The sequence below is a fragment of the Aulonocara stuartgranti genome, assembly GCF_965226115.1.
Source record: "Aulonocara stuartgranti genome assembly, chromosome: 4".
NCBI lineage: Eukaryota > Metazoa > Chordata > Actinopteri > Cichliformes > Cichlidae > Aulonocara > Aulonocara stuartgranti.
The window spans coordinates 8685164-8709033 of record NC_138942.1 but is presented as its reverse complement, the minus strand read 5'-3'; the positions used below and the strand labels follow the sequence as shown (position 1 = coordinate 8709033).

At 41.0% G+C, this 23870-nt stretch overlaps 1 protein-coding gene across 2 annotated transcripts in view; it reads left to right on the top strand.

Moving 5' to 3' along the window:
- The window catches only part of LOC309704802 (inactive phospholipase C-like protein 2), a 69114-nt gene that overhangs the window by 26385 nt on the left and 18859 nt on the right, over positions 1-23870 (top strand). For both annotated transcript variants that reach the window (XR_014276380.1, XM_082530239.1), the window contains exons 2-3: positions 15855-18341; positions 23583-23786. Coding sequence is in view for 1 of the 2 variants with exons in the window: in XM_082530239.1 (XP_082386365.1) it covers positions 15855-18341; positions 23583-23786 (2691 nt within the window). In the remaining variant the exon portion in view is untranslated. The remainder of the gene's footprint in view (positions 1-15854; positions 18342-23582; positions 23787-23870) is intronic.

Sequence of the window (23870 nt, the reverse complement as noted above, 5' to 3'; positions counted from 1 at the left end):
TCTGCCTGTTCCACTTCCTGTTTTATTGTGTTAGCCTTGGTCCATGTGCATTATGTTCCGTCCTCTTCCCGTTTATCATTAGTTCATTATGTTCAGCTGTGTACTCACCAGGTTCTAATCTCTCATCACTCAGCCTGTGTATTTATGTCCCTCAGTTCAACCAGTCCAATGTCGTGTCATTGATGTTATTGTGATGTTGTCTCTCCGTCTGTATGTTCAGTTAGTCAGTCAGTGCTTCAGTCAGTCGTCCAGCCAGCCATTTTCTCCCTTTGTTCTGTTCATCCACTCCTTATAATAAATCGTCACCTACCTGCGAGTCCTGCGTTTGGGTTCCTTCTTCCTCGCCTCCACCCAACCACTGACACCCTGTTAGACTGGTCTGTGTTAGACTAATTGCAAAACATGGGTTCAAATTCCCGTCACATATCCTGTATCATAATTTTTTTTTCTTTTTTTATTTATAGATTCTGGAAAAGCAACATATGTCAGTGTCCCTCCATTTTTAACTTCATCATTTTATTTACATGCTGACAGTATGCTGAACACCATATGGTTACTTTCTGTATTTGGTAAATCTTGTTTCATTTTCCAGCAAATATCTTCCCATTTATCACTGGAAAACTTGTCAATAGTGTAAGAATCTGGATGCAGCTATGTAAGCACCCCTAAGGTAGGCCTTTCAATTACTTATACTCAAGAAATTGGCAGTCAGTTGTAATCATGGTTCATACTTAGTCAACTTTGACATCACTTCACACTTGTAGCTCATGAAAAAAATCAAATCTGTGTTTGATGGGGAGGAGTTCTGCAATTACACCCTGCTGTGCTCTACTGAAAAACATGGATTAAATATACATATGCATGTGGTATTTTCATTTTTCATTGAAAGTGAATACTGAATCTTTTCTCAGTTCTGCTTCAACATTATGTTTGCTCACTGATGCCATTCTTCAGGATTATGCACCTGGCTGTTTCTTCTATCAGCCTAGTGTTTGATCAGATTAGTTGTGGCACATTTGTATTGTGTGGTGCATGCATGTTTGCAAGTGTCTTTGTTTGCTGTGTGCGACTGTCCTTCAGGTCGCTCACAGCGCAAAAAGAGGACAAACAGTAAGAACAGATAAACAGAGGCACAAGCAAAGGAAGGTCCGGGCATACACCTCTACCACATAGTAAAACTCAGTGTTATCACTTTGCTGCACTGTTATAATTGTATTAAATCCCTCCTGCACACTAAGCCTATACAGTGGAGTAGTGCAGAGCTGGCTGTTGTCCCTAATAAATGTAGTAAATCAGCCAGGATGCTCAAGGATGCAACACGCTAAATCACAATAAGCTCTTTGTGCAGGAAGTGACAAAGGAGCTTCCACTTGCACGGCCCAGTGATTGAAGGCCTTCTGGTAAACTGAACAGGCAATAACAAAAAAAGACAAATGATGGTCATATTTAGCTCCTGCTGAGGATGAGGCAACTGCAGATGCAGTTGTTTAGACCTGGAAAAGAGATGAAAGTAAGAAAGACAAAACATAAGGCGAAGTCGGGTAGAAAGGCAAAGTGCCCCATAGGACCCACATTGTGTATGACGGTCTGGTGCACTGACGTCAAACGGTGTGGAGTTCAATAAACTAGAGAAGATTGGTCGTTTCAGTGTGATGCTGTCAGCCCCTAAACCATGCAGTGTAAGAGTATTGATTTTTCAAGCTCACCTAGGAATTTCATTCACTTGCGTGTGTAAGCATACTGTAGATGTTGCGCAGATGTAATCTTCTCTCAGGCCAGAAAAATTGCTAGATCCTTCTGCTAAAACTTTATTCAGCTACAGCTTAGGATTTGTCACTTTAAGAAGATAATGTTTATGTGGATTAACTGTACTTTGTGGTGTGATTTTTCTCTCCTGCTGATTTTTTTTCTCTAACCTGCAACCCCCCAAAGTCCTTAACAGCTGCTCAAACCCTGGTTCCCCTCTCCCTGCCCTTGTAACACCCACCCTAATATGTCAAAGCACCCACTGCAGAGGCTTTATTTACTGCTTTATTTTTTTATGTTGAAGGACTTAGGACACCTTACCCTTTCCTTAGTAATTAAACAAATGCACAATAAAAGCATCCTTGGAGAGATGTGAGTAATACTGGCGCTTTGGGTTTTTAAGTAAGACCTTCATCTTTGTTTATGAGCTGCTTTAAAATAGGGCTGTAGTTTCAAAGTCAGATTGTCAATTGGTGAGAAGCGCTAGCTTTCCAGGAATGATCCATTAATTCTGACAGCTGGAAGAGCTGAATAGATGCGAAAAACATGTTTTTTTACAGCTTTGAACTCATTCAGCTAAAGGGAGATTGCTATATCTGCCTTGTTAAAGAAGTTATTTATGTGGCTGCAGGTTTTTAAATGGTCATAGACTTAAGTGTAAACCTTAAACAGTTGTTTGCATATTACAGCTCAACAAAATAGTCAGGTATATGCTTGTCATCTCTGAGAGCTCTGTTTGTTGTTATCACTGTACTGTTAATAGTTGATTTTTATGTTTTTGTAAGAGTTTTTTTTCTGTTTAATTGGTTGAAGAGTAGACAAATCAGTTGACAAAAATTGCTTGTTCACTGCAGATTTCATATTCTGTGTCTAAAGATAGCAAAAAGAATGGTGTGACAAAGCTGTGAAGTAGTCACTGAAGTGATGGACCAAAGATGAGATATACTTTTGTTTTGCAATAGATTCTGGGAAATTCCTTGTATTTCATGCAGAACCCCACCTTACCGATCCCTACTAAGCTAAGCTAACTAATGCTTCTGCTAGCTGCTGGCTCTGGGATTATAAGGTTTCTTGCGCTTTACAGAGAGCCATACAGCCAACTGCATCGAGAGAAAACTCTCTTTGTGAAACAGCCACTGTGCACCACTCACTTACAGTATCACACTGCTAGATGCTCTGTCCCTTTCAATACAGACTTCAGTTTTACTTATTCAGTAAGTTGCAAGGGAAGGTGGGATCTTCATACTGTGATACTTTAGCATTCAGAAGTCAGAACTCATACAAACACATGAGCTCAAAATTGAAGCCATTTCCTTTTCTAAAGACAAGAGAAGATGCTGAGCCATAAAGAGAAATATTTCCAATTTTCCGTTTTTGTGACCCATTAAACGCAATGATATTGTGGTCTCAATTTAGAGAAGGCCCACATCATTTAAACAACAGTTTATATGCCAAGCACGATATTCCCGTGATAAGATTAAACTGTGTGTGATTGTTTGGGGCCCGTTGCGTCCCCCATGTGTCAGGAAAAGAGGACAGTCTGAGAAAAATATGCTGATTGTAGACGAAAATACACAGAACGTGCTTCAGTTCAAGACAGTGGAATAGTTAACCATGTTTTTGTTACCCCTCTCTGATTAACCTTCACGTGACCTTTAGTAACAATAATACATCCTTTCCTGCGTTTATATAGATGCCTGTTATTAGTCTGTGCTTTAAAAAAAAAACACATCCTCATCAGATTCATCTTCCCTCCTTCTGTTCAGTTCTCTCCCAGGGAATCCTGACTTCCCCCCTCTTCTTCTCGGTAAAGTAAGGCCGTTACTAAAAATAGGAATTACAATTCTCCTGCTCGTCTCTATGCATATCACCCACCTTCTTTCCTCCTGATTCAAGAGACCTTCAGTTTTTTCACCTGTGATGTGCATCAGCCAGTCCATCACCAGTGCCATTCCACCAAGCTGGTTTCAGATTGGATTGTCCTCGCTGCAGAATTTCCAGGCAAACACAAAGGTCACCTTCAACCAGAGCTCCTCTGCAAAGTGGGCACATTGAACCACTCTCCTCACGTGTCCTGTACCCTCTCTTTACTGTGCATTTACACAAACATGCTCACTTCCTCCCATGTCCTAGATTTGTCTCCACTGCTGTGATAAAAAGCTTTTAAAACTGCCGTTCATCTTAGCGTCAACCCTGTTACCAGCGCTTAATATGTGTTGCTCATCATTCCAAGACATTCATTTTCTTAAATGAAAGCTGTAATTAAATGAGAGTACTCTTTGTCAGTGATAACTATATGGTTATATATGATGTAGAAAGATTTTAGTGATGTTTGTTTGCCTGTTTGTTACCAAATAAAATTTAATTAAAACCTGGTGGATGGTTGGAGTGTAATCAAACAAAGAATTGGGCTTGACAGTTGTGTTTTTCAAGCGCTCTTGCAGCTATTAGTGTGCGAATGTCTCCGCAGTGTTTTGTGTTGTAGCTGATGGGAGGGCTGGTTCCTATTAGCTGCCTAAGATTATGTAGGTAGGTACCCACAGACAAGAGGCATGGACAGGAGACTGTCACAAGCCAGGATGCTGGTAGTGTATCATTTAGGTTTTGTGGCTCACTTGATCTTGATTCAGTGGCTCCTGCTGAAGCCTGATCAAATTGGGATCTGGGGATTTTGGAGGTCAGGTCTCTGCTTTGGGCTTTTTCCTGTGCCCTCATTTTCTGATCAGTTTTTATGGTGTGTTGGAAGGTAGAGGTCACTCGGTCTGCAACAATGTTGAGGTAGCATTAAGTTAAGCATTAAGTTTTAGTTGAGTCGGTTATATTTTATGTAATACATAATCATATCTGATATCCTCATCCTCAAGTATGATTAACTAAGTGCAATGGTGAATGATTATCAAAGTAGAAAGAAGGTGGCTCTTCATCCAGCAGATCAAAGATAAGCGGGTGTAGATTGCAAGCAATTTTTTCTTTACACTGGCCCTGGAACAGTCCATGAGTCGGTTTGCCAGCCTCTTGACGAGACAGAAGGAGCCTAGCCAAGGATCAGACTCACGGGGATTATTTATAGACTTGAGTGGGCTTCACGGACGCAGGCGTGGAATGTGTCAGAAAGAAAATGCATCATTGATCAAAGCTTGCTCAAAGACATCGTCTTATTTTTGCCAAATGCTGAGCAGAGATGGGGGATTGGGAAAAGAAACAACAGCGTTCACCAACGTCTCTATGTGTACTGGGCTATAGTAAGCTTGCTTGCTCCACTACCCACACAGAGTCCTCTGCACCTACACAGGTGACTGGACTTCACTGAACACATGCCAAATTTAGCCTCCTTATCCTCTATCTCTACTCCAGCATCTAAATAGCTTCTCAGCTCTGGATGTTTAAAATACATACATGGTGGGTGTTTGAATATTGAGTGTGCTGTACGTGGAGGCAGGTGTGTAACTGTGCGCTAATATGTGGGTTTAACAATGAAGTAAAGTGTGTTTGTGTAGGTGTACATGAGGAGGCGTAGAAGAAAAAAACAGAACCTCGTAGGCGTCGGTTATGGATTGCACATCTTGTACCCCATGTGATTTCTTTTTCTAACATTTTTACCTCAGGAAGAGATGGAGGCTTACAGAATTGCTATCAAGGACAGGCTGCAGTGATGTGTGTTTATAGGTCCTTCTTTTTTAGTCTGCATATCACACTAAGGAACATCTTTCAGAGGACAGTGCATGATGCTATTCCCTCTTTATCCCCACCTCCTGCTTGTCCTGTTCGCGAATAGAAAAGAGGGGAAATGTCAGGTGAGGTGTAGGGAGTGAAACGGAGCAGAGTGTAGTAGAGGTGTCCTGTGCTGCTGCTGCTGCAGCACAGCTCGTTGCTGGCAGGAGGGGGCACTTTTCTCTCTCTGCCAGTCGCTGCAATGCAGATGGCGGTCAAGGTTATGCCTGTCCAACCACACCGACAGACTGAAGTATTGAGGATGCTCGTGCAGGAATTCCAAGAGATGACAATTAAGCTTTGGGAAACTTGTGTTGTTCTGTGATGGTTTTATTTGTAGCTTAAGATCCTTCATGCTCAGACTTGCAAATGTCGTAACAGATGTAACAGATGTTTCTTTGGCTGAGAGGCAATGTTTTGGTTCTTGTACACTTCACTAATATCTTTTATTTTCCTCTTTTTTGAAGGGTTGTAATATATGGCTTGTTGTCATTTCACAGGAGTATTGTATTTGAAGTAGAGGGTAAATACTGTGGACGTGGATAGCACGGGACTGGCAGCGTGACATTTGTTGTTAATCAGCCTCCTGCTCATCCTCAGCTTCCTCTGTCTGGGTGTGATAAACATGTCAGTCTCAGCCAAACTGCAACACTGAGTACCACAGACTGTATGTGGTCAGTGCTTTGGAAAAGTATGTTCAACATTTCTTTGGAAGTGGCCATGTTTAATACTATTGTATTTTAAAGCCACTCTAACATTCTCACTTCCTGTTCAAAGTGAACTGCAGTCTTACACGGGCATGCTGAGAGAAAACAAAAGAGGATGGGCAAATTTCCACATCCTGTGTGCTTGTCTATGTGCGCATGTACCCAAAAAGAATTCCTCTGGGTTCCCCTTTTTCCTGCGCCTGAGGCTGAGGCAAACCAGTCACTGTGAACAGGTTTAAAACAGCTGCCTCTGTCAGATATTATTGAGGAAGTGATAGATCATTTTCCACAGGGTGGAAACATTTAGCACACCACTAGAATGACCTTAATTGTTTCCCAGTATCAATTTGATCTCTTTATCGATGCTGTATGAAGGGATATGTTTACCCAAAGAGCAGATTAAGACAAGATAAAAATGTATTGTGAGCCAAGAGATGCAATGATGATGACAGAAAGTGGAAACATGAACGATTGTTAGAGGTGAAAGGGCAAATGGTAGAAAAAAGGAGGAGACTGACAACAAGACCCAAGTGTTGAAAGGCTAATATCAACTAATATCCCTTTATTGCCCATTATCAGAAGTTAGTCAAACACACTTTCATGTCACACTCCCCTAAAGCCTTCACATCTCTGTCTCTACATCAACACAGCTTAGAACAATTGCCTGTGGCTGAAGACCATTTGGAGAAATGATAAAACACCATGGTAATGAACGTAATGAGAGGAACACTTTGGAATGAGACAAAACTGTTTAATTAAAGCAATAATGACCACAAGGGGGTATTAAACATAGTCAAATTTGACGTTGGTGGGTCTAATGTAGCGATTGCATGATGGGCTTGGCACACAGCTCTGTTTGTTAGCATACGGCTGTTGTGGGATTAATACCTTGCAAATCCCTTTGTGTTTTGTTTTTTTTTGCTTCCATGATTTCATTATAATAAGATGACCCAGCTCTCCTTGAGCTGTGCAGTTCTAGCAACCTTTGAATTATTAGGAAAATAATTAGCCTTGTGTATTTTATTCGAACACAGGATCCACTTCCCTAAAGAAGCACTGCACAAAATAAGATTCTTAACTTAAATCAGTTTGTTTTTCCATATAAAATCTGCTGTCGTGATCTTAAATGCACAGGAAGTTACTAATCCAAGCCTAAGATGAAAGCATTAAACTATTCGCTAAACAAAAACAAGGCAAATACGAGTAAATCTCCCCTGTCCTTTCAGTATAATGCGATCAGAGAATAGTTGCTCTGCTATGAGGATATCTGGGAAATAATTCTTTAAAGTTGTTCACATTTTTCTATCACTGTCACTTCAGTGTGCAGAGATCAATTTGGATGCATGAGGAGATAACAAATTTAATTTGTGCATAGTCTTTTAAATATTAGAACCCTGTTCTCCATTGGCACATTCTATTCTGGGACACTCAGACACATTAGTTAAATGGGGGCAATGTGCTCAACAGAGGAGGTGCAAGATAAAAATTGTGAACATGAGCTGAAAAAAAGCCTTCAAACATGCTCTGCTAAACAAGATAAAACTGTGGAGTGGATGCTTGCCTGGTGATGTTAGAGAATCCAGTGGCAGTTAACTGGAGCAATTATCCCCTCAATTCCCACGCACCCCACCACCCTCACCAGACACAAGGATTATTCTATTGTTTTACACAGCTTCCATGAAATTACAAACATAACCTTACTTAATCACTCGGGACATTGAATTTCTACTTGGACTTGCCCGAAACAACTAATCTAGGCTTCTAGTAAGCATCCTAGTCCAGTAGTCCCCAACCTTTTATGCGCCACAAACCAGTTTAATGTCAGACAATATTTTCACAGACCGGCCTTTAAGGTGTTACGGATAAATACAACAAAATAAAATGATGCAACCAAGAGAAAAACTGTGGTATTTTGTAAATATGATAATAAACGTGAATTCGCTGTGTAATTGTGTAAGTTTATTAGCAGCGTCCTCCTGAAATGCACTAACAACATTAAGAGTAACATCCTCTTCTCTGCCCCTTAATGCTCTCTGGTTACTATGGTAACGTGTAAATATTTCTTTCAAAATAAGACACACAACTACATCATGGGAAAAGACCCAGGGAAACCGAGTTAATGATAAAAACCCTGAAAACCATAAATTTCATACCCGAGCCTCAGCTCTCGCGGCCCGGCACCAAAGGACTCACGGACTGGTACCGGTCCATGGCGCATGGCTTGGGGACCGCCGCCCTAGTCAGTTGGCTGAAGCAACTCAGCTAGTTTCTTTTGCGTAAAGAGTAGCAGCTCTACACTAAAGCCATCCCGTATAGCCAAGCTTCTCACCCACTAACCTAATCTCGAAGGGAGACTCCAGACACCCTTCAGAGGCAGCTTGCATCCACCGTCTCATTCTTTTAGTCAATACAAAGAGTTCATGGCCAAGGTGAGATTGGCAACGTAGCTTGACCAGTCTGAGACTTGGAACTGGTCCACAATCTGGACAGACTTAAGGGATCCTATGCTGAAATAGCTCCTGGGATCACTCAGACACATAAACTCCTTCACCATGATAAGGTGGTGATTTATGGAGGACCTTTCTCTCACTTTATGCCTATACCTGAATATCCTGAACAGAGATGTGAAATATGCTGTGCACAAAATAAATATGTGCACCTTCTAAAATGGTTTTACAAATTAATATATAAATAAATTTATTAGAATTGGTCAAACTGATTATTCAGAGTTGTGATTGACAGTGACTTGCACAGTGTGATAAAGTGTTCACCAAATCCACAGCAAAATCCTTGAACGTTATACTGTACACGTCTATGGTCTTGCTATACATGTTCAAGGATTCAGATATGATAAGTGATAATGGTATGATAAGGAAAAGAGACACATCACATGCTCTGTGACTGAAGTATCTAGATGGCAGCAATTGGTGTGGTTTTTGTGGGGGGGCTTTTGTGGTGCCTGGCTCAATACCATTGACTTCTTCTTCTCTGTAGGCCAGTAATTAGTCAGACTGTTCGGTGGGCTCTGACTTGCTGAGAGTTCTCTGGGGGATTTCCACTTATTATCTGACCGTGAAGAAACTAAGCTTTACATTCCAGGCACAGCAAGTGTCAAACACAATGGACCACCTGGATGAAAATGTAAATTCATTTGTGGACTAGGACAAACACAAGTACGTCTGCACACAATCAATTCAGGCATCTCGCATTCCCTCGACCTTAAATTTTCTCGGCTATTCACACATTATGTTCGCGTTCTGCAAAACTCTCACTAAGATGGTGTAAGCACTCGGCCACATTACCGATTACTGTGACAAACAGTGACGGGCCCGGCTTCTCTCTCTTTTTGACTCTCTTTCCCTTGTCTGTTTTTCTTCATTCTCTCCATCCCTTTCTCGCCTTTCCTATTTCCAAATCTGTATTCAATTCCAAGAGGGTTTATTGGCATGACAGATAACAATACCATGTTGCCAAGGTAAAATGTTACTCGCATTTTATTTATCTGTCAATCCCTGCCTTCCTATCTCCTTTCCTCCTATTAGGAGTCAGTTTTTCAACTAGATTTAATTTGCCTTATTGGCGCTGAGGTTGCACAGTGTTGCCAAAACATCTAAACAAATTAAAGTTAACATTATCAAATCATCTTTCTTTCTCAATTTCTGTCAATTTCTACTTCCATCTCACTTGCACTGTCTTAGCTTTGGCCCATTTTATCCCCTTTTCCCTTTTTTTCCCCCTGTGGATGTCTATAACAGAGGATAGAGTCTGTTAGAGGCTGAATGATGTCTGCCCTAAGCTCTGGATTCAGACGTCAGTTTAAATAACTATCTAGGATGTAGGGAAGGAGAAGGCACTGCGGTGCAGCCTACATCTGAGGAGGGGACTGACTGTGACCTCTCACCTACCTCATGCAAGCAGACCCATGCTCACTGGCTTATGAAATCCTGTGCGGTGAAAGTGCTCTTTGTTTTTTAACACCTAGTGCTTCCGCTGGGAACGGTGTTGCTCTTGCTGGACATAACCCACCGTTACACTATCACATTCATCTGTTAATATAGTTTCTGCTGGGATTGTCTAGAATAAAGACTGGAAATAAATGTGCCTTGTAACAAAGATGAATTTTGCCTAGTTACTCAGATTCACCCTAGGCACTTTGAAACAGTAAGCATGTGCCTTTGCGATACCTGCGATTGTGTTTGACATGTCAATGTGTGCGTTAGTTGTGTAATGTGGCTTGATCCTGCGGCTCGTTTTCTATGATCCTCAGGCACACATGCTGGCAAACAGAGCACACATACTGTGACTCACATGTTGGAGAGCACGTCATCAAGAGGGCTCTGCTCTGTTCTGTCTTCACTCCCCATTACCCACGCCCCCCTGTTGCCTATTTCGCGGATTATCATTGCACACACACAAATGACACTGGAGCTCTGTAGGCGAGAAGAACTGAGCCATGCCTGACCACTTTCTGCAAACCTGTTTTAGAGTTGAGATATGATAGCCGTGAGTGGCAAACGGCCAGTACAGCCCTGGAGGAAGTAGGATAGTTGGAGGTTTGCTAGAATGGGGTGGAAGTGGGCCACATTAGTGAAAATGAGCAGTATGTCTAAAGTGTCATGGGAAGTCATGTGTTTAAAAACAGGATTAGCTGAGCTCCTAACCTTTTTGGTTATTTTTAGTGTTGCCAACCCAGTGATGGAGACAAGAACTGTTTTTGGTTTTGTGGGGGTTTTTTTCACCTGACACACTAGAGTGTTGTATTTTGGAGTGTGTGAGTATGTGTGGTAGCTAGGGCTGCCACGATTTGTTGACTAGTCACGATTACGTCGACTATCAAAATCGTCGACGACTGATTTAATAGTCGACGCGTCGTTTGAAACTTTGTACGATCACAAAAGACGCAGGAATAAGTGGCAGGATTTAAGAGTGTAATAACGGACTGAAACAGAAGATGGCAGCATTGCATGTACAAGGATGTCAGCTACCGTTAAACCCCGAAGAAGAAGAAGAAGAAGAAGCAGCTGTGTCCCAGAATTCATAGCGCGGCCCAGCGCAGTTTCCAACAATGGCGGCAGCTAGTTAGTTTTAATGTTACTCTTATTATTCTTTCTGGGTCACAAAATAAACGTTTAACATATTTTCAGGCGAGAATGTAGCTGTGTAAACCTCAAATATCTGCTCAGTTTATCAGGACACCACATATTTTCAAAAGCGCTCCGACGTTTTCGGAGACATCTGTTACCCACTAGCTCGTTAGCGAGCCGGGGGCTAGGTCACTAGCGCCGTGAGAACACCGGACTCCCCGCAAATCGTTTTCAAACCCACCACCGTCTTTCGCTACTCAGGTTAAATATATATGAGTCACTTAGATAACTTAAAATGTTATTGTTTGGCTTTTTTTTTTTAGTATTTTATTTGTTCCTGAGTAAATCAGTTTGTCTGAGATTAAAGTTATAGTTTTTACACAGCTGAATAAACGTCAAGCAGACAGCTGATTATCAGAAGTGTGAGATGCTCCAGAATATACTCCAGTGTCCTGTTATATTTTAGATAGCAAGGAGTTTATTAAACTTCACCGAAACAATCTGCAAATTTCATTAAAATTTAATAAACTATCATCTTGTCTTTATTTTTAGTTAGCACAGACCTTAAACACTTAAAGCTGTAAGCTAATGATAGTTATATAAGAGCAGATGCTGCTGGTGCAATAAGCTGTAGTTTTACGTCTAATGGATGATGATCTGATTAGTCGACTAATCGCAAAAATAATCGGTGACTAGTCGACTATCAAAATAATCGTTTGTGGCAGCCCTAGTGGTAGCAGTCAAGTGGTTCATGCCATCACACAAACAACTGGAGGAAGAGGACTTTTTAATTTTGCTTGAGCACACACACAAACACTCCAGTCTGTGGAGATAAAGGAGGAATTAATCTCTCTGATGATGTTGCTTTCCAGCTTCCACATCACAGTGGAAGAGTACAGAAAAGCAAAGGACTGTATAAATTTTATAGATTATATGCCATTACAAATATAAAGATTTAAAAGCTATGCAAAGACAGGAAGTCTATTAATATATTGCATCTATTGTACACAGCAGTACAGTCAAGGGTTATTGTTTTGATGTGAAGTATTCAATAGGGGACTGGAGTGTACAGGCAACCTGGGAGCCACGACTGTTGTTGCCTGGGAGAGCAGAGAGTTTTTTCCATTAATTGCCTCCCTGGAGTTATGTTCTGCAGTCACACTGCTTATGGTGCCCAGTGTCATAGTGTGAAAACAATGATAGGAGAAGGGAGAGAGCGTGACACACCACTGTCTTTCAGGGGGTGTGGAAACACTCATCTCACCCTTCCACCAGGAAGTATTTGACCAATACTCAAGTTGCTGGTGTTCCCACTGAGGTGTTGTAGACATGTGACTACTAACCATGTGGCATTAACTTGACACTTGTGACTGTGACAAAGCAATGTCAAGGTAATAGTGCTAAAGTCACTCAGGCCTAGAGATCAATCCGTGACCATTTGTTAACCAATGATCATGAGAGAAACATGGGTATTCCCCAAGCGGTTGCAAGTAGTTGCTGGATGGTTGGTTGGTGGAAATCACTGGGAAAATGACTGCTAAAGGCTGAGTCACACAGCCCTACAGACTGATCAGTAAACTCCTGGCAACCATCTGTTGCTAGGGAAAAATTCATATTCGCCACCTGGTTAGCAAAAACATACTTGTGATAACTGCTTTGATCGTTTGTGTGGTTGTAATTTGAATGGAGGTGGTGGATTTGTCTGCAAACAGCAGCCAGCTACTCTCTGAGGTCTAGTAAAATTATGAAAAGTGCAACACAAACTGGGACTGTAGACCATTTACCTTCAAAGTAAAAGCTGTGCCATTTTGCAACATGTTGGCTACAGCACTTGTTTCCATTGCTCTTTTTTAGGTTTTACTATTGCTTGGCTAGTAGTTGCAGACAAACATGAAAAACTACAGGCAACTGTGGCAATCTGTTAGCAACTAGCAACCAAATCAATTACTAGGAAGTTTCTGGTAAAGTAACTTGTTTGCAACCAGTTTCACCCATCCTAGCAACTGCTGGTTGTGTCACATGCAACAGGACAGACTACTTTCAAGCAATAGGCACATGATGTCACGTTAGAAACCTCAATAGAAAGGGGAATGTGGGAGCTGTGGAAGATTACCAAAATACCCCAACATCACCACCGCAGCAACAACAGGCAGTCAAGCATACACACATAAACACACACATACATAAAGAAACACAGGGCCAAAGGGGATCTGAGAAAATATGTGAATCAGAAATAAAAGAGCACAAGAAACAGTGAAAGAAGGTTTAAACTATTGTAAACAGGCAGTTCAAATCATTAAATTAACAAAATTATTTTCCATGAACTTTGTTATTCATGCATGTACTATTATATTATCATTTCCAACTAGTGTGTAATCATTTACTACCACACTACTAATCCTATGAAAAGCAGAATTGTTTTCAGTTGTGTTTTGCTGCTTAGCTTTGATTGAGAGGCAAAGAGAAACAGCATGCTGTCTTGTCTGGTTGTCCAGCTAATTGTAACAGCATGTTAATGAGACACTAGATTACCCTTATAGCCTTTGACCCTCTGTGGCTACATCACTTCCCTGAAGAAGGCCTGGAAATAATCAGACCTGAACAGATCTTCCCTCGTAGAACCACTTGCTCAGTCTGCTTTCAGTCATATTCCCAATACCCCAGTTAATGTTCATGTCCATCTGGCTGATTTTGCAAATAGCTCATGAAGAGCAAACCAGAGGAGAGACCAACTGTCTTTCAGTCTGTTTTTTTAAAAATAGACTAGAGTGGTAGCTGTAATTTTCTGTCACATGAGGTGAAAGGACCGTGCTCGTCAAAATAAAGTGCATGGCATTTGGGTTGAAATGTGAGCTCTTGATTATGGCCTCCAGATTTATCTCCCACTTCTCCTATGATGGATGGGGCTGAATGATCTACTGGAGGAAATGAACACAAGACAAATAAGGATCTAAGGACAGAATCAACTCTTTGGCCCGTTTATCTCCTATGTGAAGTGGTTGATGAGCTCATATTACTCTGTAAAAGAATTTGGAGCTACGAACTGACCAAACAGCACTGTCTTACCCTTACAGTCTTGGCACGGGTCCATGCATTTCCATGTGCCTGTGGCTCTTGGCACTAGCTCTCACAGAAATTGCATGCAAGTGTATCTCAAGGGGAATAACACAAATACTAGCTTTATTTTAACACATTGCAAGCAACCTTTTTGACCTGGGTGGACCAGGCATGATTGGGCTAAAGCACACCATCTGGTAAGATCAGTAATCACTGACTAAACTTATCCAGGAGGTATTCTCAGAAGCACTGAAGAATTAAAGATTTTGACATTATGATATTGAGTGCTTATGTGTAGGACAATGAGATAGAGGTCATAAAACAAGGGCACAAGTGGAGTAATGATCATGTCATTTCTTCAGCTCTGCCTAAAATGGTGCTCATTAATCGTGATGAGTTGCTATGCATCATCTGCTTCTGGCTGTCAGGTGGAAGATGGATAATCCGGAGGTGTTTCACTGTGGCTAAAGTTGGACCATGCTTTGGGGAGATTTATCAGGCCTGTACAGGCAGTCACTGTCTTAGGTGTTAAGGGGATGCCCTGAGGGTGACTGCCCTTTCTGGCTTTCCAAAAAACAAAACAAAAAAAGATGAAGATACAAGAGACAAGGTCAAATTAAGTGGCTTTGGTTACATTTATCTTGTATTGGAGGTTAAACAAACCATAGCTACCGATATGGCTCTGTAGTAATGGAAATGCCCTTTTGAAAGAGTCTCAAAGGTGTTGTGCTTAGAGTCTTAAATAGCAGTAATTTGTGGCTTGGTTTAGGTTTTTAATGTACTGTTCTTTGTGCTATGCATTATTCAGCAAGCCTATTTTCCAAGTTTTAAACCAGGCCATGTGCATTCAGGCTATCTAGCTAACCACAGCTCTGTGTGGAAATAGGACAGTGCTGTGTACTCTCACCAGTTAGACTAACAGACCTAAAAGCTGAAAACGTTCCAGCATGTCATTGCAGGTGGTGTTTGCCAGTTGCATTTTACAAGTTTTATTTTAAAACTTACAAAAATTTAGCCCAGGGCTGTGTAGAGCGATGTCTCCTTTTCAAATTATTCAAATTATTAGGTTTCACTGCAGTTTGTCATTCTCTCAGATTCTATATTGTACAAAAAAGATTGAAAACAGATTAATTTCTGGGGCTTTCCTATGAGAGAAATCATACCATCGTATCATCCAACACTGCGTCTCATCTCTTAAAATGTTTATAAGAAATAGTCATTACTAAATCAGAATCAATATGTGATTTAAAGTTATTAATGTGTGATTGATAATTAGTAATAACTTATTAAAATTTAATAGTTTGTCATATTTAAATTATTAGCAGATGGGAGTGGTGCATCGTTGTCTATCTTTACCTTTTAGCAGCTATAGTATGGGATTTTCCTTCATTTAATTCAGTGTGGATTTACATATCCACATATAGATATATTTAACTATAGACATAATGCTATCTTTTTGTTTCCTTTCTGCTTTTGAAATCACATATAATGTCTAACATGAAACTCATTTTCTCTCATCCAACTCTTCCCTACCCCATTTTGTTCCCAGGATGGTTCCAAACAGAGGCAGGTGAGGAAGAAAACGGTATCCTTCAGCTCAATGCCGAGCGACCGCAAGATCAACAGCACAGCTGCTTGTATGGCCTTCATGATGGAGGGTTGTGAAATGAAGAAGGTGCGCTCCAACTCGCGTATGTACAACCGCTACTTCCTGCTGGATCCGGACATGCACTGGTTGCGTTGGGAGCCATCCAAGAAAGATTCGGAGAAGGCTAAACTGGAAATCAAGAGCATTAAGGAGGTCCGTTTGGGGAAAAAAACTCCTGTTCTCCGCAGCAATGGTCTCTCTGATCAGTTTCCTGATGAATGCGCTTTCTCTATCATCTACGGGGATAACTACGAGTCCTTAGACTTAGTGGCTAGCACAGCAGATGTTGTCAGCACCTGGGTGATGGGCCTGAGGTATCTGGTGTCTTATGGCCGCCACACTGTGGATATGGTGGAACAGAGTCAGCCAAGTCTACGAACATCTTGGATTGGATCAGTGTTTGAGCTAGCAGATGTGGAAAAGGAAGGACACATAGACCTATTCAGAGCCACCCAGATAATTAAGGGGCTCAACCCTGGAATGAAAGAGTCTAGGATACAACTGAAATTCAAAGAACTCCAGAAAGCTAAAGACCAGTACGGAGAGGCAATTAACTTGGACACTTTTGTTGAGGCCTACTGTGAGCTATGCACACGGCCAGAGATTTTCTTTCTGCTGGTGCAGTTCTCCAGTAACAAGGAATATCTTGACAGCAAAGATCTGATGCTTTTTGTAGAGGTAGAGCAGGGTGTGGAAGGAGTAACAGAGGACATGTGCAGGGATATTGTTCAGAAATTTGAGCCATCTGCTGAAGGCAGGGAGAGAGGCTACCTCTCCATTGACGGTTTTACACACTACCTCCTGTCCTCAGAATGCCACATTTTTGACCCCCAGCACAAACGTGTATGCCAGGATATGACTCAGCCTCTTTCCCATTACTACATCAACTCCTCGCATAATGCTTCCCTTCTGGAGGACCATTTCTGGGGTTCGTCAGACATCAGCAGTTACATCCGAGCTCTGAGGATGGGGTGTCGCAGCATTGAAGTAGTTGTATGGGATGGCCCTGATAATGAACCAGTAGTGTATGTGGGAAGTTCGGTAGCCTCACAGCTAGCTTTCTCTAAAGTTCTGGACATTATCAACCAATATGCTTTCGAGAGCTCTGAGTACCCCCTTATTCTCTGCTTAGTGACCCACTGTTGCATTCCCCAGCAGAGGGTCATGGCACAGCACACGAAGAAGATTCTCGGGGACAAGCTGTATATTGACTCACCCAACAAGGAGGAAAACTACCTACCCTCTCCTGAGAAACTCAAAGGTAAAATCCTCCTTAAAGGCAAGAAGCTGCCACCCAGCTGCAGTGATGCTGAAGGGGATGTGACAGATGAGGAGGAGGGTCTGGAAATGTCCCAAAGAGTGGGAAATGATGAGAAAGACCAGCTGAATGGCTTGGGCTGTAAGATATTCAGGCTGTGCAGAGAGCTGTCTGATCTTGTATCTCTCTGCAAGTCAGTCCAGTTCAGGGACTTTGAGTTCTCTAAGAGGGAGCAAAAATACTGGGAAATATGTTCCTTCAATGAGGTAGATGCAAACAAGTTTGCTAATGAGTTTCCAGAAGAATTTGTCTGCTATAACAAGCGCTTCCTCTCCAGGGTATATCCCACTCCCATGAGAATTGATGCCAGCAACATGAACCCCCAGGATTTCTGGAAATGTGGCTGCCAGATTGTGGCCATGAACTATCAGACTCCAGGTCTGATGATGGATCTCAACCTAGGGTGGTTCAGGCAGAATGGCAACTGTGGGTATGTTTTACGGCCAGCCATTATGAGGGCGGAGGTGTCCTACTTTAGTGCCAATGCTCGGGACTCCCTTCCAGGAGTGTCTGCACAGCTTCTTCACATCAAAGTCATCAGTGGGCAGAATCTTCCCAAGCCTCGTGGTTCTGCTGCTAAAGGGGATGTGGTGGAGCCCTACATATATGTGGAGATCCATGGCATACCAGCTGACTGTGCTGAGCAAAGAACCAAGACTGTGTCTCAGAATGGTGACAACCCTATTTTTGATGAGAGTTTTGAATTCCAGATTAATTTACCTGAACTTGCAGTACTGCGTTTTGTGGTTCTAGACGATGATTACATCGGAGATGAGTTCATTGGCCAGTACACCATCCCATTTGAGTGCCTACAGCCAGGCTATAGGCATGTCCCTCTACAGTCTCTTACAGGAGAGTTCTTACCCAACACGACCCTGTTTGTTCACGTGGCCATCACCAACAGACGTGGTGGAGGAAAGGGTCATAAGAGGGGTATATATGTCAGGAAGAGTAGGAAGGCCCGGGAGTACACCACCACCAAGACCACAGGAATCAAAGTAGTGGATGAGCTCTTCAGAGCTTCCACCCAGCCTCTCAGGGAGGCCACAGACCTCAGAGAAAATGTGCAGGTAAGGAACTAAATACTAAGAAAATATTAAGTTACAGTTCGAAAACTGGCTTCTCAGTCTATAGATGGCTGGGGTGGAGTTTGTGGATGTGCTCTGCATCTTCCCCCATCACTTCCTTTTGATTTAAAAGAAAAGTACAAGGAAAAAACTGCCATAAGTGATTCCACAGTACAGATCAGTAGAACATCAAATTCAGATATGATTTTCTGTGGTAATATGGTATTTAAACTGGCTTATATAATGCAATATTTTCAGCACACATAGGTTAACCTCCTAGGACCTGGCGCCCACATATGTGGATATCACATTTTGGGTTATTTAGACCAAAATACTCAATTTTGCTCTACAAGGGCCTGATATCCACTTACGAGGACATTATACTGCTACTTTTCTATCGAAATTTTAAACGAATATCCTCATATGTGGCTCTTATTTTTCATAAAAATTTTTTTTAAAAAGGTTAAAAAAATATCTGGTAATTCTTTGTTTTGACATTCATCGGGCCCCAATATGCCCAAATATCAAAGAGAAATTAAAAATGCATGCTGTGGAAGAGTTCGGGTCTTAGGAGGTTAAAGACCGCATTAGAGTAGTTTATTTTTTAAGTTTACCAGTTTTTTTCTAAACATTTTACCCTGATTTTGAGGTTATAAAACACGCTGATAATATTTACTAACCCTTTTTAGCCATTTAATTAATAATTTGTATAATATCAAGGCTTTCAAAATAAATTTACATAATATTTTATTGCATCCGTAGCAATAAAATCCATTGTAAATGTTTTGCATTGTACTTAGTTCACTTGCTATTGTGGATAGAGGCTTGTCACTAATTGTGCTCTATTAATGTAATAAAAGAAAGGGGCAATAAAGCGACATTGGTGTACAATTCTAAAGTTTATGAATAGTGTAATCATTAATGAGGGACAATTACTGCCCCAGGATGACGAGTGGGTTGCTAGGCACTTAGTGCAGTATTTTAATGCTCCTCTCAGCTCAAATGAAGATTTGTAAGCACTGTGTATATTTGTCTGACAAGCACCAGCACGGGCCTTTCAGTGTCTTTGTTGGTGGTCATTAATATATGGTGTGTGGCAACTGCAGAGTGGTATAAATGCTTGTGCCATTTGTGCTGCCTACAAATTATAACTCAACTAGAGCTGGCTAGAGGGGTTTTTTTTGTTGTTGTTGTGTGTGTGTGTTCTTAAGTTGCTAGTTTACGTCGGCAGCCTCTTGTTTTGTCGTGTTTGAAGGAGGTCATTTTTGTACACTGCTGAAACAGCTCCAACAGCAGTGTTCCATCTTCCACTAAATAGTAGATTTCTAAGTGAAAGAAAAGACTAAAATTAATAAATATGTGCCTTTTTGTTCTTCTTACTTGCCTATTGATCATATGTGTAAAGGAGCCCATCACTGGAGAGAAATGGGAGATTTAATCTTTTCCTCAAAGTCTAGTTTTAAACATTACTGTAAATCACTTTACACACTTGTGCACATGGAACAAAGTAGTGATATTTTCTTTGTTAACAGAATAAGTTTCTGGACTTTTTTCAAGGATAGGCAGAGCTCATCCTCACTAACATCTGATGGAAACTCAGTCATTTTGTTCTATAAGCCAGCTTGAAATATGACAGAAGCGGCTCAGTTCAGAGAAGAGCCTCCAGGCATACTCTTAGTAGGCTTTTAAGGGGTAAAAAGTTAGTTCTTCAATACACTTGCTGTATAACTGGTGAATTTTTATAGTGGCAAACTTGACTGGATCAAATATGTAATGATGATGAGTTTTTTTATAAGTAGAAATTAAATTTGAGGTGCATGCAGCACATCGCTTTCACGTATCATGATCATGAGGTCTGTTTGTCTTCAGATAGCAGCAACCTCAGTCTAATGGTAAAGCAAACAAAAGACAGACTGAACTAAATTAGCAGAGATGTAATGATGATTAGAGATCCCGTGGCATGCAGTCATGCATTTTTTTGTTGTGGAAATGGGCATGTTCTGAAAAAGGGCTTCATTATACCTATCAGCATGGGAGAAAATACGTTTGTGTTCTAGGGTGAAACCGATCCTGTGATGCAGAAGAGGAATAATAGGAACGTACGGTATTTTCTTTGTTCAAATTTTTTTTGTGTAGTTAAACCTATTAATACAAGCAGTTAGTCAGCACCACTGACTGAAATAAACGAATAAATAAAAAAATCCCCAGCTTGACAAAACATTTTGACATGTGGCATAATCACATGTTTTTCTTTTTGGCATGAACTAAAACCTTGAGTTTGTCATAAGGTCCTCTTAATCTTTACTTTGATGTCTGTCAGCAGAAATTATTAATAAGTCATGAAATATGGCCCAATCTGTCTTATAAATCTCTGACAACCTAATAAATATTCTTACTTTTGTAAGAGTCAAATAAAATTACTAATGCAGATTAAGTATTTCGTTGCAGGCTGTGTCACAGTTAAGACCCTACAGACTTTGTTCTGTAGCTATGATTCATCTCTCATAACAAATGGCTTTAGAATTTTAATTTATAAGGCTTCATGAAAAATGCTTGGTGGTTGAAAGTGAACGTGTGTTCAGCTGATGCGATCGTGTTGGCGCCTCTTATTAAACCACATTTTCCTCTGGTTTGAAATGTAAATACGCCTTTTTGAAACGAAGAGATAAAAGTTGATGAAATAGATGAAAGAGGTGAAGTTATGAGGGAGGCTTTAAAGAGAACAAATAAAGGTGTTTTTAGAATGAGGCATATTGCCTTTTAAATGTAAAATAATGGACATATGGGAAGGGCTTGTACAGACCAGCTGCAGAGAGAGCGGTTCTGTGGATCTGGAGACAGCTGAATGAAAGGATCTGTGGCCAAATACCCACAAGGCGACAACTAGACACTCTTTAAAAAAACATATCTGTTGTACTCAGTGTGCACACACGCTTATTTTTTTAATATATTAAGCAAAATGAATTATTTGATTGCTTTCATTCTTTCAAATAAAAAGCATTATTTCACCTCACTTAGCTCTTCTAAGACTCCTTCATCCTTAAGCTGCAAAGCTTCCAGGTGTTCTGCTTTGAATAACAAAGGAACAAGAAGTACATTTGAATATTAAAAAGACTAAGGGAATCCATGAACATTGACCAGTGAGCTATTATAATAAGTTTGCATTTTTAATATGTGGATCCATCTACGCAGCAGATTAATTACTTCTGCGGGAGACTTGAATAAAGTCCTTTTCTGAGTGCTGCTGCCCGTGAATGTTACAAAGTGTTGATGGATGAGAACTGTTGCCAGCCTGGATTTTCTTTTTATTTGCTGAAAATCATGTGGGCCACCATTGGCGCGTTCACCATCACTTAGTGCTGCGGGCAAGAGAGAAGAGAGAGATTCGGAGATAGAAGCAGAAAGACAGACAGAAAAGGGCAAACTGAAACAAAAGCAAGGTCCTAACTGGACACAGAGCTCCCATTTGGGAAATGCTGGAAGAGGAACAAAGTGGGGAAGGGAGTAATTAAAAACACAAGCCTCTCATTGGGTTTTGTAACACCATGGCTTGGAAAGACTGCGGCTTTTATTGCTCAACAATTATCAAAAAACATTTACTCGTGTCGTCCCAAGCACACATGCGAGGAATTATACAAAACATAATGAATGTTAATAACTTTAGCTCAGACCACACTGAGACATAAACACATGCAGCCACACATGCTGATCGTTCAGGCACACGCATAATCACACAGTGGTTTTTAATCCAGAGCCCCAGAGCTGTCCCACTTCCACCATTGTGTTTCTCTGTAGCTGTGCTCAGCGGTCCAAGGGGTGTTAACCGTGTATGGTGCTCAGCATACAGATCCTGTGTCCCCTGACCACCCTCTTTGTCTACTGTAAAGTTGGGCCTCCCAGTGACAGCATGTCCTCTAACGTATGGGGATTTTTCTGCAGGCCTAGCCCAGGGAGACAGCTGGTTTCCCAAGCAGCAGCCTCCACTGTGTGGACGGATTTCCAAACACTAAACACTAAACTGTTTTCTTGCTATCTCATACTCTCTCTTTCGTCACTAAATTTTAATACCCTCTCATACCTTTTTGTTTTCTCAGTGTTTCTCATTAACTGCCTCTCCTTTTTTTTGCTTTTTCAGTTACTCATGCTTCAAACATGACTGTTTGTTCACACTCCTTCCCTTTCTCCATCCCTTTCTCTTCTCTCACCTCACTCGTTCTCAAGGATAAAGTCTGCTTGCTTAAATTCCCACGCTAGCAAAAGAAGAAATTAGAGTATGTGCTTACTAAATGTTTATGTTAGGTGGTTTCTTTTTGAGGAATTAGTAAGCAGATTCAGTATTAGGTTGCAAATAAATTCCATGACTATAAACACATTTCAGTTTTATTTAAAGTGCTATTGACAGCTGTGCAGAATTCTGTATTTTGTTTTAGTTAACTGCACAAGCAAGTACCTGTAAGACACTAAAAAAGGCAAAATTACCCAAGGTTTTTAAAGATTTGGCTGAAACAATCCTTGTCGACGATGGCATTGCACTTACTACAGTGACACATACTGATCAATGGAAGTACTTTAAGATTCAGTATCATGCTCAAGGCCTCTTGAATCTGTGACAAGAGGGCGACTGAGGTTTGGATCACGCTCAGTCGTCAGTGATAGGCATGCAAACATGATTTGCTGAGATAGAGATTTTAGATGATTTATTTTTGAGCAGACTGATATTATAGGAAGTGGGAATAATTTTAGGGTCATCGTGGTCATCAAGAAAAACACTGTGCTGAAGTATGTTGTTTCTGATCAGGCGGGAAACTCATAAGTCTATTTAACTCTATTAAATCTCTTTACTTAAACTGATCTGTAAAATGTAGTTGTATTCTATTAGGACAACTATGATTTCATCAGTCACCAAGTGCAATATATCAACAGGAATCTTCCTTTGCTGGATACATTGGCAGTTGAGATAAACATTGTAGCAGCTATTCTGAGACCAATGACATACAAGGGCACAGAATGCTGTTTATAGAATATTTATGTTTATTGATTTATTTGCATTTTAACATTAACGTCTCCTTTTAATTAATGGAGGATCTTGAAATTAATGAACCAGGAACTGGTTAAGTATAAGCACTATCACTTATATATTAAACAATGCCCACACAAATGTGTCACACAGTCTTTTTTATGTCCACCATTTGAACCTGTTTATAGCCAGATTCCTATTTTCTTATGTGGGTGCTTTCTTCCCAGAATGCAATGGTGTCCTTCAAGGAGCTCTGTGGTCTGACCCCTGCAGCCAACATGAAGCAGTGTATCCTGACGGTGTCTACATGGCTGATGAACAGCGAGAGATCGCTGAGGGTAACTGTGGACCTGAGCGAGACCTATCCCACCATGGAAGCTCAGGGTGTTGTGCCTGAGCTGCTGCGCAAAGTACTGAACGCCTATGACATGGTAAAAAAACAACAAACAAAAAAAACCCAGCACACACAGAAAAGAGTGAATGCCACCACCTTTGACACTGTCAGGCAAACAAAT